Below are 15,010 nucleotides of genomic sequence, written 5' to 3' on the forward strand. Positions count from 1 at the left end.
AACAAGTTATAGTCATACAGTCATAGGTGGGAGGAGATGGGTGATAGGAATGATGTGAAAAAACTAGTAGTAATAGTAGTGCAGACTTAGTAAAAGGTTTGACTGCATTGAAGGAATTATTTGTTTAGCAGAGTGATGGCGTTCGGGAAAAAAACTGTTCTTCTGTCTAGTTGTCTTGGTATGCAGTGCTCTTGAGGGTAGGAGTTGAAACCGTTTATTTCCAGGATGCGAGACGTTAGTAAACAGCCCTCTTTTTGACTAGTGCAGTATACAGGCCCTCAATGGAAGGCAGGTTGGCACTAATTGTTTTTTCTGCAGTTCTGATTGTCCTCTGAAGTCTGTGTCGGTCACCAGAAGCTCTTCTTGATTTTTCAATTAATGATTAGATGATCTTTCCCAGCAGTCAACTCAGTAAGTTACTTATTGAGTCTACAGTGTTTGCTTGCTTTTTAGAAATGATGTCAGAGAAATTTAGGGATTTTCAGACCAATTTGTCTCTTGTACCAATATAAGGATCACAATGTAGGTCTCCCAATACATGTTAGGTTTTTTCCTCTTTGCGGCAAGATAACATTCCCAGGTCATCCCTTACTGTTTGTCCTTCTAAGAAGACAACACTGAAGACCTGTTGAAGTGATTTTTTGGGCTTCTGTTATTGACTAATAACAGAATAACATAGTTGGAAGGGACCTTGAAGGTCTTGTAGTCCAAGCCCCTGCTCGGGCAGGAAAATCTATATAGCATGGTTATCTGGAAAATAAGGTTAGATTTTATAGAATAGAATAGAATAGAATAGAATAGAATTTTATTGACCAAGTGTGATTGGACATAGAACATAGAAACATAGAAGTCTGACGGCAGAAAAAGACCTCCTGGTCCATCTAGTCTGCCCCTATACTATTTTCTGTATTTTATCTTAGGATGGATATATGTTTATCCCAGGCATGTTTAAATTCAGTTACTGTGGATTTATCTACCACGTCTGCTGGAAGTTTGTTCCAAGGATCTACTACTCTTTCAGTAAAATAATATTTTCTCACGTTGCTTTTGATCTTTTCCCCAACTAACTTCAGATTGTGTCCCCTTGTTCTTGTGTTCACTTTCCTATTAAAAACACTTCCCTCCTGAACCTTATTTAACCCTTTAATATATTTAAATGTTTCGATCATGTCCCCCCTTTTCCTTCTGTCCTCCAGACTATACAGATTGAGTTCATTAAGTCTTTCCTGATACGTTTTATGCTTAAGACCTTCCACCATTCTTGTAGCCCGTCTTTGGACCCGTTCAATTTTATCAATATCTTTTTGTAGGTGAGGTCTCCAGAACTGAACACAGTATTCCAAATGTGGTCTCACCAGCACTCTATATAGCGGGATCATAATCTCCCTCTTCCTGCTTATTATACATCTAGCTATGCAGCCAAGCATCCTACTTGCTTTCCTTACCGCCTGACTGCACTGTTCTCCCCTAAATCACTACCCCTAAATCCTTCTCTTCTGAAGTTTTTGCTAACACAGAACTGCCAATACAATACTCAGATTGAGGATTCCTTTTCCCCAAGTGCATTATTTTACATTTGGAAACATTAAACTGCAGTTTCCATTGCTTTGACCATTTATCTAGTAAAGGTGAATCATTTACCATATTACAGACCCCTCCAGGAATATCAACCCTATTGCACACTTTAGAGTCATCGGCAAATAGGCAAACCTTCCCTACCAAACCTTCCCCTATGTCACTCACAAACATATTAAAAAGAATAGGACCCAGAACAGACCCTTGTGGCACACCGCTTGTAACCTGTCTCTGCTCAGAAACAATTCAACCAAAGGTTGGGTGGGGGAATAATTTTGTTCCCACTCACATATGTATCATTGTCCTTTGTTAATTTGTCCTATTCTCTTTCCCCTTCCCAATCTATACATACAGTGTGCATTCCAAATATAATGCATTTTTTAAAAAAGTAATTTATTGAACAGATTTGCACAAACACTTAAAATTCTTCAAAGTACTGTCCTTGGGTCTCTACACATTTTTTCCAGTGACTCTGCCATAACCGGTATGTGCCCTGGAAGGTGTCTTCGGGAACCTCTGTCAAGGTCTTCGTCACGACTGATTGGATCTCTTCTATGGACGAAAAACAGGTTCCTTCCAGGGCTGGGAACAAAAAGAAGTCTGCTGGGGCAGCGTCAGGATTATAGGGGGGGGGGGGCAGCGTTGGCACCTGATGTTTAGCCAGGAACTTGTGGACTCATAGCATGTTGTGGCAAGGCACGTTTTTCATCCATAGAAGAGATCCAATCAGCCATGACGAAGACCTTGCGAGAGGTCCCCGAAGACGCCTTCCAGGATGCGTACAGGTCATGGCAGAGTAGCTGGAAAAAATGTGTAGAGGCCCAAGGACAGTACTTTGAAAAAATGTAAGTGTTTGTGCAAATCTGTTCAATAAATTACTTTAAAAAATAATAATTGCATTATTTTGGACCGCACCCTGTAAATATCATGTGGTGCTTACCTTACCAATTAAAGGTAGAAAGCAGGGCTTGTGCTTAGCACCCAACCAAGTGTGAAAAACCCATATACACTGCTCAAAAAATAAAGGGAACACTTAAACAACACAATATAACTCCAAGTAAATCAAACTTCTGTGAAATCAAACTGCCCACTTAGGAAGCAACACTGATTGACAATCAATTTCACATGCTGTTGTGCACATTCAACTTTGTACAGAACAAAGTATTCAATGAGAATATTTCATTCATTTAGATCTAGGATGTGTTATTTGAGTGTTCCCTTTATTTTTTTGAGCAGTGTATATTTTTTTGAAGCAAGGAATCTCTCAATTCCATGAAACCTGTTGCCTTGCTGGCTGACTTTAATTTTTTTAAGAGACTTTTTTAAAATAAAAAGGGCCTCACCTTACACATCACAACGAGGATATATTATAAGAGTGAAAATGGAAAGCTTTTTTTTAGATATGCTAACATATAGATAGACAAAAATTAGTTAAATGTTAGATATTCTAAGATTTGGTAAGATATACTTATTTGATTTAGAAGAATTATCTGCAATAAATAATTAAGTTTTTATTATGAATCTAAGTAACTACCACTACTCATATAAGAAATAGAGTTAAATGGAATAGTATGTATGATACTGATATGAAAACCTGCAAACAAAATATTTAAGTGCCAAAGCCCACTGCAACAATATAGCCAAGAAGGCTTCAAGAGTTGTAAACCTAATCCTACGTAGCTTCTGCTTTGGAAATCTCACACTACTTACCAGAGCTTACAAAACTTTTGCCAGACCCATCCTCGAATACAGCTCATCTGTTTGGAACCCATATCGCATCTCAGACATTAACACCCTTGAAAACGTCCAAAGATACTTCACCAGAAGAGCCCTTCACTCCTCCACTCGAAATAGAATACCCTACGAGACTAGACTTTCAATCCTGGGCCTAGAAAATTTAGAACTAAGACGCCTTAAACAAGATCTAAGTATTGCCCACAAGATCATATGCTGCAACAGATTTAAACTTAATATTAACCACTCCAAATTTGACTGCAAAAAATTCGACTTCGGTAACCGAGTTGTCGAAGAGTGGAACTCATTACCGGACTCCATAGTGTCATCCCCAAACCCCCAACACTTTACCCTTAGATTATCTACGGCTGACCTATCCAGATTCTTAAGTGGTCAGCAAGGGGCGAGTACAAGTGCACTAGAATGCCTTCCGTCCCCTGTTCTATTACTCTCCTATATCTCCTATACCTTTCTTCTATTCCTATATCTCTTCTTCTATACTTTCATTGATATGTTCTATTACTTTATCTTCTTTTCTATTCATTCTTAGATATATTTTACTATGAGTATCTCCTCTATAACCTTCATCATGTATTTTACTATGTGCATATAGATATATACCCACTAAAACCCTCATTGTGTATTGGACAAAATAAATAAATAAAATAAATGAAATGTAGAAATGTGTAAAGGATAATATGTAAGGAAAGAGAGAGCAAGATTATCTCCCTAGTTTTTAAAGTTTTGTGTATATTTTTTTGTTATCTATATTTTTATATGAATTGACATTTTTTTTCTACTAAAATAGAATATAAAATAAAAAATAAATAAATAAAAAGGCCTCACTATTCACCATTTTTATAAAGGAACAATATACTTTGTATAGACGATTGTGACCCACCAACAAGACAGACATTATTCTCGATAAGAGTGGGATCACAAGGTGTCTTTGGAAGCAACTTTTTGGAAAAAAAAGGATTTAGAAATGAACTCTCTTTTGGCAAGTTCATCAGTTGGGTTAGCAAATATCTGATAACAATTAAACCATCAAATAGTTGAGTAGCAATGAAACAATGACAATGAAAAATAGCAATGAAACAAAATGAAATGAAAATGAAAAAATAACAATGAAATAGTTCAGTAGTTATCAACTGGCTTTCTTAACAATATTTTAATAATAGTAACTGGCTTTCTTAAAAGTTCAATTATATTCTCTGCAAACTGTGGATTGTTTGTTGGGCTGGAATCCCATTCTTTAATCCCAAGCAAGCATCTTTAAGAAAATAGTTCACCTTTACACTCAAGAGTTTATAGAAAGAGTAAATTGTCAAGAGGTTGTCCTGCATTCGACAGCCAAATATATATATATATACCCAACCTCCCCAAATGTTTAACTTTTAACTTCTAAACTCTACTTTTGTTCACAGGGCACCTTTTAAACTAAATTCCCCATATAGTGATTTCAATATCCTGTGGCAATAAGTTAACTTCTTTGCAAAAGAAAACTCAGTTAGGTTCTGTTAAAGGGGTAGCACAAACTTACCCATCATGGGAAATAATCAGAGCTTGGGAGCATTTTTTTAAATCATGCAGCTTGTCTTGGAAAGACAGAAGAACAGATGTCTTTTCATCTTTTTTGTCACTGGTCCTTTAAAAACTCAACTTGGCAATTTCAAACTGCATTTTTTTTTTTGCCTCCTTTTCCCTTATTTCTTTTGGCTGAGAAAGCAACTTGGGATAAGCAGTTTTAAAGTGAAAACTGGCCGAATAATTTGTTAACTGCTTTCTGTCCTCACCTGCAGCATACGTTGTATCCAACATTAAACCATAAACTAATCATATTTGCTTCAGGCAAATAAACTATGGCTAGCTATCTTATGGTTTGTGTTTCAGCAAGCAGCAGCTGATGGGCCCTGAAGCTAAGCAGTGTTTGGCCTTGTTATATTTTGGAGGGGGGACTACAGAGAAATCCCAGAGTGGAAGTTGGGTATGTGTGTGGGAAGCATCCTGTAACAAAGAGAAATGAATCTGACTCATGATGGACCAGAAAATTACCCAGTCATCTCTATAAATGCATGTATATAACTGTCTGGTTTGGTTCTGCAACCCAACAAGACTGACACAGACATCAGAGGAGAATCAGAACTGCAGAAAAAACAATTGTTGCCAACCTGCCTTCCATTGAGGACCTGTATACTGCAGGAGTCAAAAAGGGGGCTGGGAAAATATTACTGACCCCTCACATCCTGGACTTAAATTGTTTCAACTCTTACCCTCAAAACCCTTACCTTCAAAACGATGCTATAGAGCAGTGTTTCCCAACCTTGGCAACTTGAAGATATTTGGACTTCAATTCCCAGAATTCCCCAGCCAACAAACTTTCAGCAGATGTGGTTGGTAAATGCAGTAACTGAATTTAAACATGCCTGGGATAAACATATATCCATCCTAAGATAAAATATAGGAAATAGTAAAGGGTAGACTAGATGGACCATGAAGTCTTTTTCTGCCGCCAATCTTCTCTGTTTCTATGTAACTTTTAAGACTACTGGACTTCAACTCCCAGAATTCTCCTTGCTGGCTGGAGAATTCTGGGAGTTGGAGTCCACAAGTCTTAAAGTTGCCAAGTTTGAAGGCCACAGTGGGTTAGACATTTTACCTGTGTGAGTCGGCCACTTGGGTCCTGCCAAAATTTGATACAACTTGGAAATCCATCTAGAAGAGAAATTGTTGCTTTCTTTGAACAGTAGGTAGAATGTCCAGTGATTTCAAACCACAAATGCACAGGTGGAAAGGTTAAGGAAGGGGAAACAAAATTACTGGTTCTACAATCATGTTGGTTCCCTCCAATAGGAGAGCGATTCATTTCATGTGCTGACTCATTGGTTACCTACCCTTTAAGGCAGAGGTCTTCAAAGTTGACACTTTGAAGACTTCTGGACTTCGACTCCCAGAATTCTCTAGCCAGCATAGCTCCATAACTCCACAGCTGCGTGGAGAATTCTGGAAGCTGGAGTTCACAAATTTTAAAAGTTGCCAAGTTTGAAGCCTTTTGCTTTAAGGAGACTTGGGATGTGATGGAGACTTGAGATCTTGATGAAGCTCAGGTTCTGCTGATCTACAGGACTTTCCTGCTTCATTCAGCATGGACTTTCTGGCTTTATGTCAGAGGTCTTCAAAACCTGGGCAACTTAAAGACTTGTGGACCCCAGGGAGTTGAGGTCCACAAGTCTCCATGTTTGAAGACCTCCGCCTTAGTTGGTCCCAGAAAAACCCCAATTGGGACCAACCATTTCCTGAGCCAACCCAGGGATCACCCCTGGGCGGAGGAAGGGGCTTCTGCGACCCTCCTCGCCTCCTCTTTGGCTCTGCCTGGACTTGTTAATAAGCCTTGGCTGTGCAGTGGTTAGAGTGCAGCAACGCAAGCTGCTTCTGCTGTAGTTCAGCAGTTCAAATCTCACCAGGTTCAAGGTTGACTCAGCCTTCCGTCCTTCTGAGGTGGGTCAAACGTGGACCCAGATTGTTGTGGGGGCAAGAGGCTGATTCTGTAAACCGCTTAGAGAGGGCTGTAAAAACAACATGAAGCTGTGTAAAAGTCTAAGCACTTTATTGGTATTTGACTGGAGAAAACCACCTCCGGATTTGGTGATTAATAATAATGATGATGATGATGATGATGATGATAATGATATTGATGATAATGATGATAATGATAATAATTCGCCGCTACATCACGCAGTTCTAGGTGCTTGGGAAATACAAAATCCAGCATAGTGATCTCGTTTGCTGTGTTGTATTGCAATAATAATAATAATAATAATAATAATAATAATAATAATAATAATAATAATAATAACGACAACAACAACAAAACAACAACAAAACAACAAGAACAATAATAATAATAATAATTTATTAGATTTGTATGCCGCCCCTCTCCGAGGATTCAAAGCGGATACCTTTGGCCTTTGCAGGATCCCGACCGCTGGAGCGCGCCGTGGCCAAACGCGAGGAGGAGGAGGAGGAAGAGGAGGAAGGCATAATTAGGCAGGGCGGGGCCCTTCCGGACAGATGCGCTTCGGGCAAGTCCGGCGAACAAGCAGCGGCCGCCGCCCCCTCCTCCTCCCCTCCCGGCCGGCGTTGCCCCCCCGCCCCCGGCTGTGCGCTCCAGCCGCCCCCGCGCGCTCCCTGGCTCGGCCTCTGTCTCTCCCCTCCTGCGGCTCCGTCGGCTGGGCTGGGCGCCGCTCCAATGGAGACGAAGGCGGGGATGCTGTGCGGACTGCGGGCGGGATGGGGGCGCAGCCGAGCCGCCGGCCCGGACCGCGCGCTGTGCGAGGCGAGCAGCAGCTGCAACTGCACCTCCGGCGGGGAGCCCGAGCTGGAGCTGGAGGCGGCAGCGGCGGGAGGCGTCGGCGTCGGAGCCCGCGAAGCTCTGGCGGGCTGGGCAGAAGCCGGAGGCGGCCTCCTCTGGGGCCAGATAGCTTCCCGCGGCGGAGGAAGCTGCTGCTGCTGCTGCGGGGAAGAAGCCGAGCGGGCGGCGGCGGCGGCGGCGGCCGAGGGCGACGGGGCCGGGGTCTCCGCGACCTCGGCCGCCGGGGAGTGGGCCGCCAGGATGGCCGCGCCGCCGCCGGGCTACCCGCTCTCCGACCCGGGCTCCAACAGCGAGCGCAGCGCCGACTCGCCCCTGCCCAGCGACGGGGGAGGAAGCTCGGCCGGGCCCTCCCGCGCCGGACCGGACAGCCCCGAGTGGGGCGAAGAGCGGTTCCGAGTGGACCGCAAGAAGCTGGAGGCGATGCTGCAAGGTGAGGCCACGTGGCGGGGGTGGGGGTGGCAAAGCGGACGCTGCCCCGGCAGAAGGAGGCGAGCGGGGGGTCCCACCAGGCGCCGGGGAAGCCGGGGGGTGGGTGGGTGGCAGGCGCTAGGGAGAGCCGAGGGGTCCCCTTTCCCCAACGTGGGACAGTTGGAAAAAGGCTTGGACGTTTGAGGGGTGTGTGGTGGGGGTTTGCTATTTGCTGCTGACAAGGCGGCCGAGGGACAGAGAGAAAAGAAGGAGGGAGGGAGAGAAGAGAGAGAGAGAGGAAGAGAGAGGGAGAGAGAAGCAGAGAAAGAGGGAAGGAGGGAGGGAAAGTGGGGGAAAGGAGAGAAAGAGGAGAGAGAGAAAGAGAGAGAGGGATTCCAGGGAGAGAGAGGGAGGAAGAGAGGGGGAGAGGAGAAGGAAGCAGAGAAAGAGGGAGAGGGGGGGAATTGGAGGGAAGGAGAGAAAGAGTAGGAGATAGAGAAAGAGAGGGAGTTACAGAGAGATAGGGAGGGAAAGTGGGGGGGAGGAGAGAAAGCGAGGGAGAGAGAGAGAGAGAGAGAGAGAGAGAGAGAGAGAGGAAGGGCTCTCCGTGTGGTCTCCTCTCCCCGGAACTGCCAAGTCCGCGAACGCAGCTTAATCCAAAGCTGGTTTCTAAACGCCCGGCCCGTTTGCCTCCCCGAATCCTCCGCTCGCCTTCTGGGAAGGCCCTTTCTGAGAATTGGGCTGTGGTAGTGTGTTTGTGTGTGGTGGTGGTGGAGGGGTGGTGGTGGAGAAGTTTCCTTCTGGGCTCGTTTTCCTTTGCCCCAAGTTTGGGGGGGGGGCAGGCAAAGGAAGATGAGACTTTTCAGAAGACCGGCTGGTGCTCCACGGAGTGTCCCGGGGTTTTGCCTTTCCAGCGTCGGCTATTGCTGTCATATTTGGGGTGCGGGGTGGGGGTGGCAAACTTTGGGACAAATTGAGTTCTCTGTCCCAACTTCGGAAACCTGTTTCCCTGCTCCGGTAAGGCGCCAAGGCTGCACCCCATGCCCCAAATTCGGCTCCCTTCCATCCTCTCTCATCCTCCCTCCAATTCGGGACAAGCCGGTAATAAGCGGAGCGAGCTAGAAATAGTCTACGGAGCGAGCACCCCGTGGTATGGACCGGCTCCGTTGCAGGTTTTTTTGCATTCTTCTCCCCCACTTCCTTACTTTTCCTGCCCGTCTAGCCTTCCCATCACATCCAGCCCCAGATGTGAATCAAGCCCGCTCCCCTCCAGATGTTTGTCTCATCAACTCCGAAGGAAAGTAGATTCCTGAAAAAATGGGCTGGGTGGGAGGAATTGCCCTGTGTTGTGTTGTGTTTTGAATTGGACAAAAGGTTGTGCTTCACAATCCACAAGAGTTGTTGTGCCTTTTGCAGGGGAGGTCTCTTGGTTATGAAGGTTGCCAAAAAAAGATACTCAGTGTCAGAAGAAGAAGGAAAAAATTAGTATTTTGAGTTACTTAAAAGGATGGGGGACTCTTGCAAAACTTAATTTATGTAAATTGCAAATGCCATGGAATAAAGGGCGTGCATAAGTGCACCAGTGTGCATACCATCCCTGTCCTATTGTCCTCTTTTATGGTTACTTTACACTTGTTATGTTCATACAAACTACAGTGTACTACTATCCTATACATCAGTGTTTCCCAACCTTGGCAACTTGAAGATACTATTTGGACTTCAACTCCCAGAATTCCCCAGCCAACGAATGCTGGCTGGGGAATTCTGGGAGTTGAAGTCCAGATATCTTCAAGTTGCCAAGGTTGGGAAACACTGGTATTACATGTTTGACAAAAAAACAAACAAACTTGGATTAACGTAGATAAAATAATGATGATGAATATGAGGAGCATTATAAGAACCTACTTATTATTAATTAATATTATTTATTATTATTCATTAGATTTCTACGCCACCCTTCTCGAGGCAACTCAGGGCGGCTTGCAACATTATAAATGCAACAACATACATATAAAGAAATCTAAATTACTTTTAAAAGAATCACGCAAATTTACTAACGGTGTTAGAAAACCCCATACACAGTCATGCACATTTATCCAATCATTCGTAATATATCGGCCAGAGAAAATCTCATCACACTCTCGGCCCCCTGGAGAGTGTGCCCGGCCAAATCCAATTTGGCCATATAGACTTTTCAGTTGAGTAAGGTTTGACTCTTATTTTTGGATCCTGGGTGATGCCGAGGCTGGTTTTAACCAGAAGATAAAATGGATATTGCAGATTTTACGTTTCAGACAAAGCAGCTAAAATTACATTTCAGGCAAAGGCCATTGATATTGTAAATGCAAATCTTTGCACATCTGAAAAAGTGCTTAATAGCAAAATGCCCCAGTTTTGGAATTCAGAGTTTAAGATAAATTTTTAGCAGTTGGTTTGTCCATACTTCTTAGCAAGGCCTGCTCAGGCTTTTTAAGCAGTTTTCCCCCACTCCATTGGGAAACTGCCTTTACTGTGCATGAAAATTCCTAAGATGTGGACAAATAATCCAGGATGGATAATTCCACCCAAAGCGGAAGAACATTGGGATTGGGTGCATTCTACTTGATTTTTAAAAAAATATTCAGGTTTCAGTGAATGATGGGAAATGGTTGAAGATTTGCTGCAAATGTGACCTCATAACTGCTTATGATTACACTGGAATGCCTTAAATTCAGATCTGTTTTGAATTAAATTGCTTCTGCTAGAATGTGAAGGAAATTGTTCCGATGGAATATGTTCAACTGCTTTACATAGAAGTAGATGTGCAGATCAGAAATGGTTTGTGTGCACTGTATAATTTTAGGATATATCTCTATCTATCTATCTATCTATCTATCTATCTATCTATCTATCTATCTATCTATCTATCTAGATATCTATCTAGATATCTATCTAGATATCTAGATATCTATCTAGATATCTATCTATGTATCACATGTTTTTGCTGAATTTTTGAAATGAAGAGAGACTAGGATAGCACTATTTCAGCCTTGTTCTGGCCTCATCAGCTAGCCATACCATTACTGGGATTTGATCCAGCAGCTTCTGCCTTGTAAGGCAGAGAATTAACCTCTAAGCCACCAGATCTGATCCCTTCAGCTTTGTACCAGGGAGGGGCTATGTGTTATTTCTGTTGGATCACCCTGGTATATTGAAGGAACGTCACAGCTCCTTTTTTACCTCTAGGCCCAACCCAGGGCCATTTCAAGGCAGTTAATTTATTCATAGCCAACAAACTACAGAAATTACATACAGAACATAGTTTGTTGGCTATGAATAAATTAACTGCCTTGAAATGGCCCTGGGTTGGGCCTAGAGGCAAAAAAGGAGCTGTAACGTTCCTTCAATATATATTATATATATATTGATCCTGACTTACATCCATAATGCCCCAAACTGTTAAATTTCTTGTTTGGTCCAGATTATAAATCAAAACTGATTGGGACATTATGGATGTAAGTCAGGATCAAAATATAGTTTTGAAAAATGAATACTGGAGTTGATGAAGCTCATGTTCTGTTGATCTACATGACTTTCCTGTTTCATTCAACATGGATCAGTGGTTCCCAACCTTTTTTTTGGCCGTGCTCCACCTAAGCATCTCTAAAATCCTGAGGCCTCCCTCCCCCACTCATGACATATAATTCTTATTGTTCAAAAACTGAATTACTCACAGGAGGAAGCCCAAATGGCCATTAACTAGGTTTAAACAAGGTTCCAATTGTCCCCATTAAAAACGAAATTGCCCCCTTGTTTAGGGGCGTGGACTTTCTGGCTTTATATGTCAGAGGTCTTCAAACTTGGCAACTTTAAGACTTGTGGACTTCAACTCCCAGAATTCTGGGACATGAAATCCACAAGCCAATAAAGTTGCCAAATTAGGGACCCCTTCTTTATGGAAACCAGCCATCCCTAGCTTGGTGCTATCCAGATCTATCGGTGTCCCAGGACCAGAAGAATATCTAGAAATAACTAATCCTGAAACTGATTCTTTATTTCGTTGTGATTTCTAAAATACTGTAATTTCATTAATATGATACACAAGCCATTTAACATGCAATAAGAGTTCTGGCACTCCAGACAAAATTCTTTGCATAAATAGACCCTTGGAAGCTGTACTGAGCTACCTAGACAGCTATAGGTGTTATTTATTTATTTATTTATTTATTTATTTATTTATTTATTTATTTACTTACTTACTTACTTACTTACTTACTTACTTACTTGGCTTGGCTTGGCTTGGCTTGGCTTGGCTTGGCTTGGCTTGGCTTGGTTTGGTTTGGTTTGGTTTGGTTTGGTTTGGTTTGGTTTGGTTTGGTCTGGTCTGGTCTGGTCTGGTCTGGTCTGGTCTGGTCTGGGTTGGGTTGGGTTGGGTTGGGTTGGGTTGAGTTGAGTTGAGTTGAGTTGTATGCCGCCCCTCTCCGCAGACTCGGGGTGGCTAACAACAGTAAAAAGACAATATGAACAAATCTAATATTAAAAGTAATGTAACAAACCCCAATTTAAGAAACCAATCATACATACAGACATACCATGCATAAATTTTATAAGCCTAGGGGGAAGGGAATATCTCAATTCCCCCATGCCTGATGACAGAGTTGGCTTTTAATGAGCTTACGAAAGGCAAGGAGGGTGGGGGCAACTCTGATATCTTGGGGGGAGTTGGTTCCAGAGGATCGGGACTGCCACAGAGAAGGCTCTTCCCCTGGGTCCCACCAAACGACATTGTTTAGTCAACGGGACCCGGAGAAGGCTGTGGGACCTAACCGGTCGCTGGGATTCATGCGGCAGAAGGCGGTCCCGGAGATATTCTGGTCTGATGCCATGAAGGGCTTTATAGGTCATAACCAACACTTTGAATTGTTACTGGAAACCGATCGGCAACCAATGCAGACTGCGGAGTGTTGGTGTGACATGGGCATATTTAGGAAGTTCCATGATAGCTCTCGCAGCTGCATTCTGCACGATCTGAAGTTTCAGAACAATCTTCAAAGGTAGCCCCATGTAGAGAGTGTTACAGTAGTCGAGCCTCGAGGTGATGAGGGCATGAGTGACTGTGAGCAGTGAGTCCCGGTCCAAGTAGGGCAGCAACTGGTGCACCAGGTGAGCCTGGGCAAATACCCCCCTCGCCACAGCTGAAAGATGTTTCTCTAATATGAGTTGTGGAATTAATTTATTTATTGGAGTTAGATGGACTTATTCTGATAACCTGGTTTCTATAGGCCCTGATCTTAAGGTACTAAGACCACTCTATAAAATCTTAGTAAGGCCACACCTAGAATACCGCATCCAGTTTTGGTCACCACTCTATAAAAAAAGATGTTGAGACTTTAGAAAAAGTGCAGAGAAGAGCAATCAAGATGATCAGGGGACTGGAAGCTAAATCATGCGATGAACATCGATCCACAGCTAACATTGGAACACCATCTCTTGGCTGTGGCGAGGAGGGCATTTGCCCAGGTTCGCCTGGTGTACCAGTTGTGGCCCTATTTGGACAGGGGGGTCATTGCTCACAGTCACTCATGCCCTTATCACCTCGAGGTTCGATTACTGCAACGCTCTCTACATGAGGCTACCTCTGAAAAGTGTTCGGAAACTCCAGATCGTGAGGAATGCGGCCGCGAGAGCTATCATGGGGCTTTCTAGATTCGCCCACGTTTCTACAACACTCCGTGGCCTGCACTGGCTGCTGATCAGTTTCCGGTCACAATTCAGAGTGTTGGTAATGACCTTTAAAGCCCTACATGGCACTGGACCAGAATACCTCCGGAACCGCCTTCTACCGCCCGAATCCCAGCGACCGATAAGGTCCCACAGAGTTGGCCTTCTCCGGGTCCCGTCGACTAAACAATGTCGTTTGCTGGGCCCCAGGGGAAGAGCCTTCTCTATGGCGGTCCCCCGCCCTCTGGAATCAACTCCCCCCGGAGATTAGAACGGCCCCCACCCTCCTTGTCTTTCGCAAATTACTTAAGACCCACTTATATCACCAGGGATTGGGGAACTAAGACATCTCCCCCAGGCTTATTATATTTCATGTTTGATGCGTATGTGCTGTATGGTTTTTAATTATTGAGGTTTTTATATATTTTATTATTAGATTTGTTCCATTGTTATACTGTTTTTATTACTGTTGTGAGCCGCCCTGAGTCTTTGGAGAGGGGTGGCATACAAATCTAATAAATTGAATTGAATTGAAATTGAATTGAATTGAGTTGCAGGAACTGGACACAGCTAGTCTAGTGAAGAGTAGGACCAGGGGAGGCATGATAGCGGTCTTCTAATATTTGAGGGGCTGCCACAGAGAGGAAGGGGTCAAGCTTTTTTCCAAAGCCCACAAAGGCCAGTCAAGGAATAATGGATGGAGAGATGCAACCTGGAAATTTTATTTTTATTTGTTTATTTTGTCCGATACACAATAATATACAATGAAGCTTATAGAGATATAGTAGAGAAGATATAGGAGATATAGGAGAGACTATAGGACAGGGGTCGGAAGGCACTCTAGTGCACTTATGTATGCCCCTTACTGACCTCTTAGGAATCTGGAGAGGTCAACCGTGGATAGTCTAAGGATAAAGTGTTGGGGGTTAGGGGATGATACTACGGAGTCCGGTAATGAGTTCCACGCTTCAACAACTCGATTACTAAAGTCGTATTTTTTACAGTCAAGTTTGGAGTGGTTAATATTAAGTCTGAATCTGTTGTTTGCTCTTGTGTTGTTGTGGTTGAAGCTGTGGTTGATAGGCAGGACATTGCAGCGTATGATCTTGCGGACAATACTTAGATCATGTTTAAGGCATCATAGTTCTAAGCTTTCAAGACCCAGGATTGTAAGTCTAGTTTCGTAGGGAATTCTGTTTTGAGTGGAGGAGTGAAGGGCTC

At 43.4% G+C, this 15,010-nt stretch overlaps 1 protein-coding gene across 1 annotated transcript in view; it reads left to right on the top strand.

The window, feature by feature from the left end:
• Positions 1–7,470: 7,470 nt before the first annotated feature.
• Positions 7,471–15,010, top strand: part of BICC1 (BicC family RNA binding protein 1) — a 202,855-nt gene continuing 195,315 nt past the window's right edge. The window contains exon 1 of the mRNA XM_070752068.1: positions 7,471–8,111. Coding sequence (XP_070608169.1) covers positions 7,559–8,111 — 553 coding nt within the window. The 5' untranslated portion in view covers positions 7,471–7,558. The remainder of the gene's footprint in view (positions 8,112–15,010) is intronic.

This window comes from Erythrolamprus reginae, chromosome 5 (assembly GCF_031021105.1).
Source record: "Erythrolamprus reginae isolate rEryReg1 chromosome 5, rEryReg1.hap1, whole genome shotgun sequence".
NCBI lineage: Eukaryota > Metazoa > Chordata > Lepidosauria > Squamata > Dipsadidae > Erythrolamprus > Erythrolamprus reginae.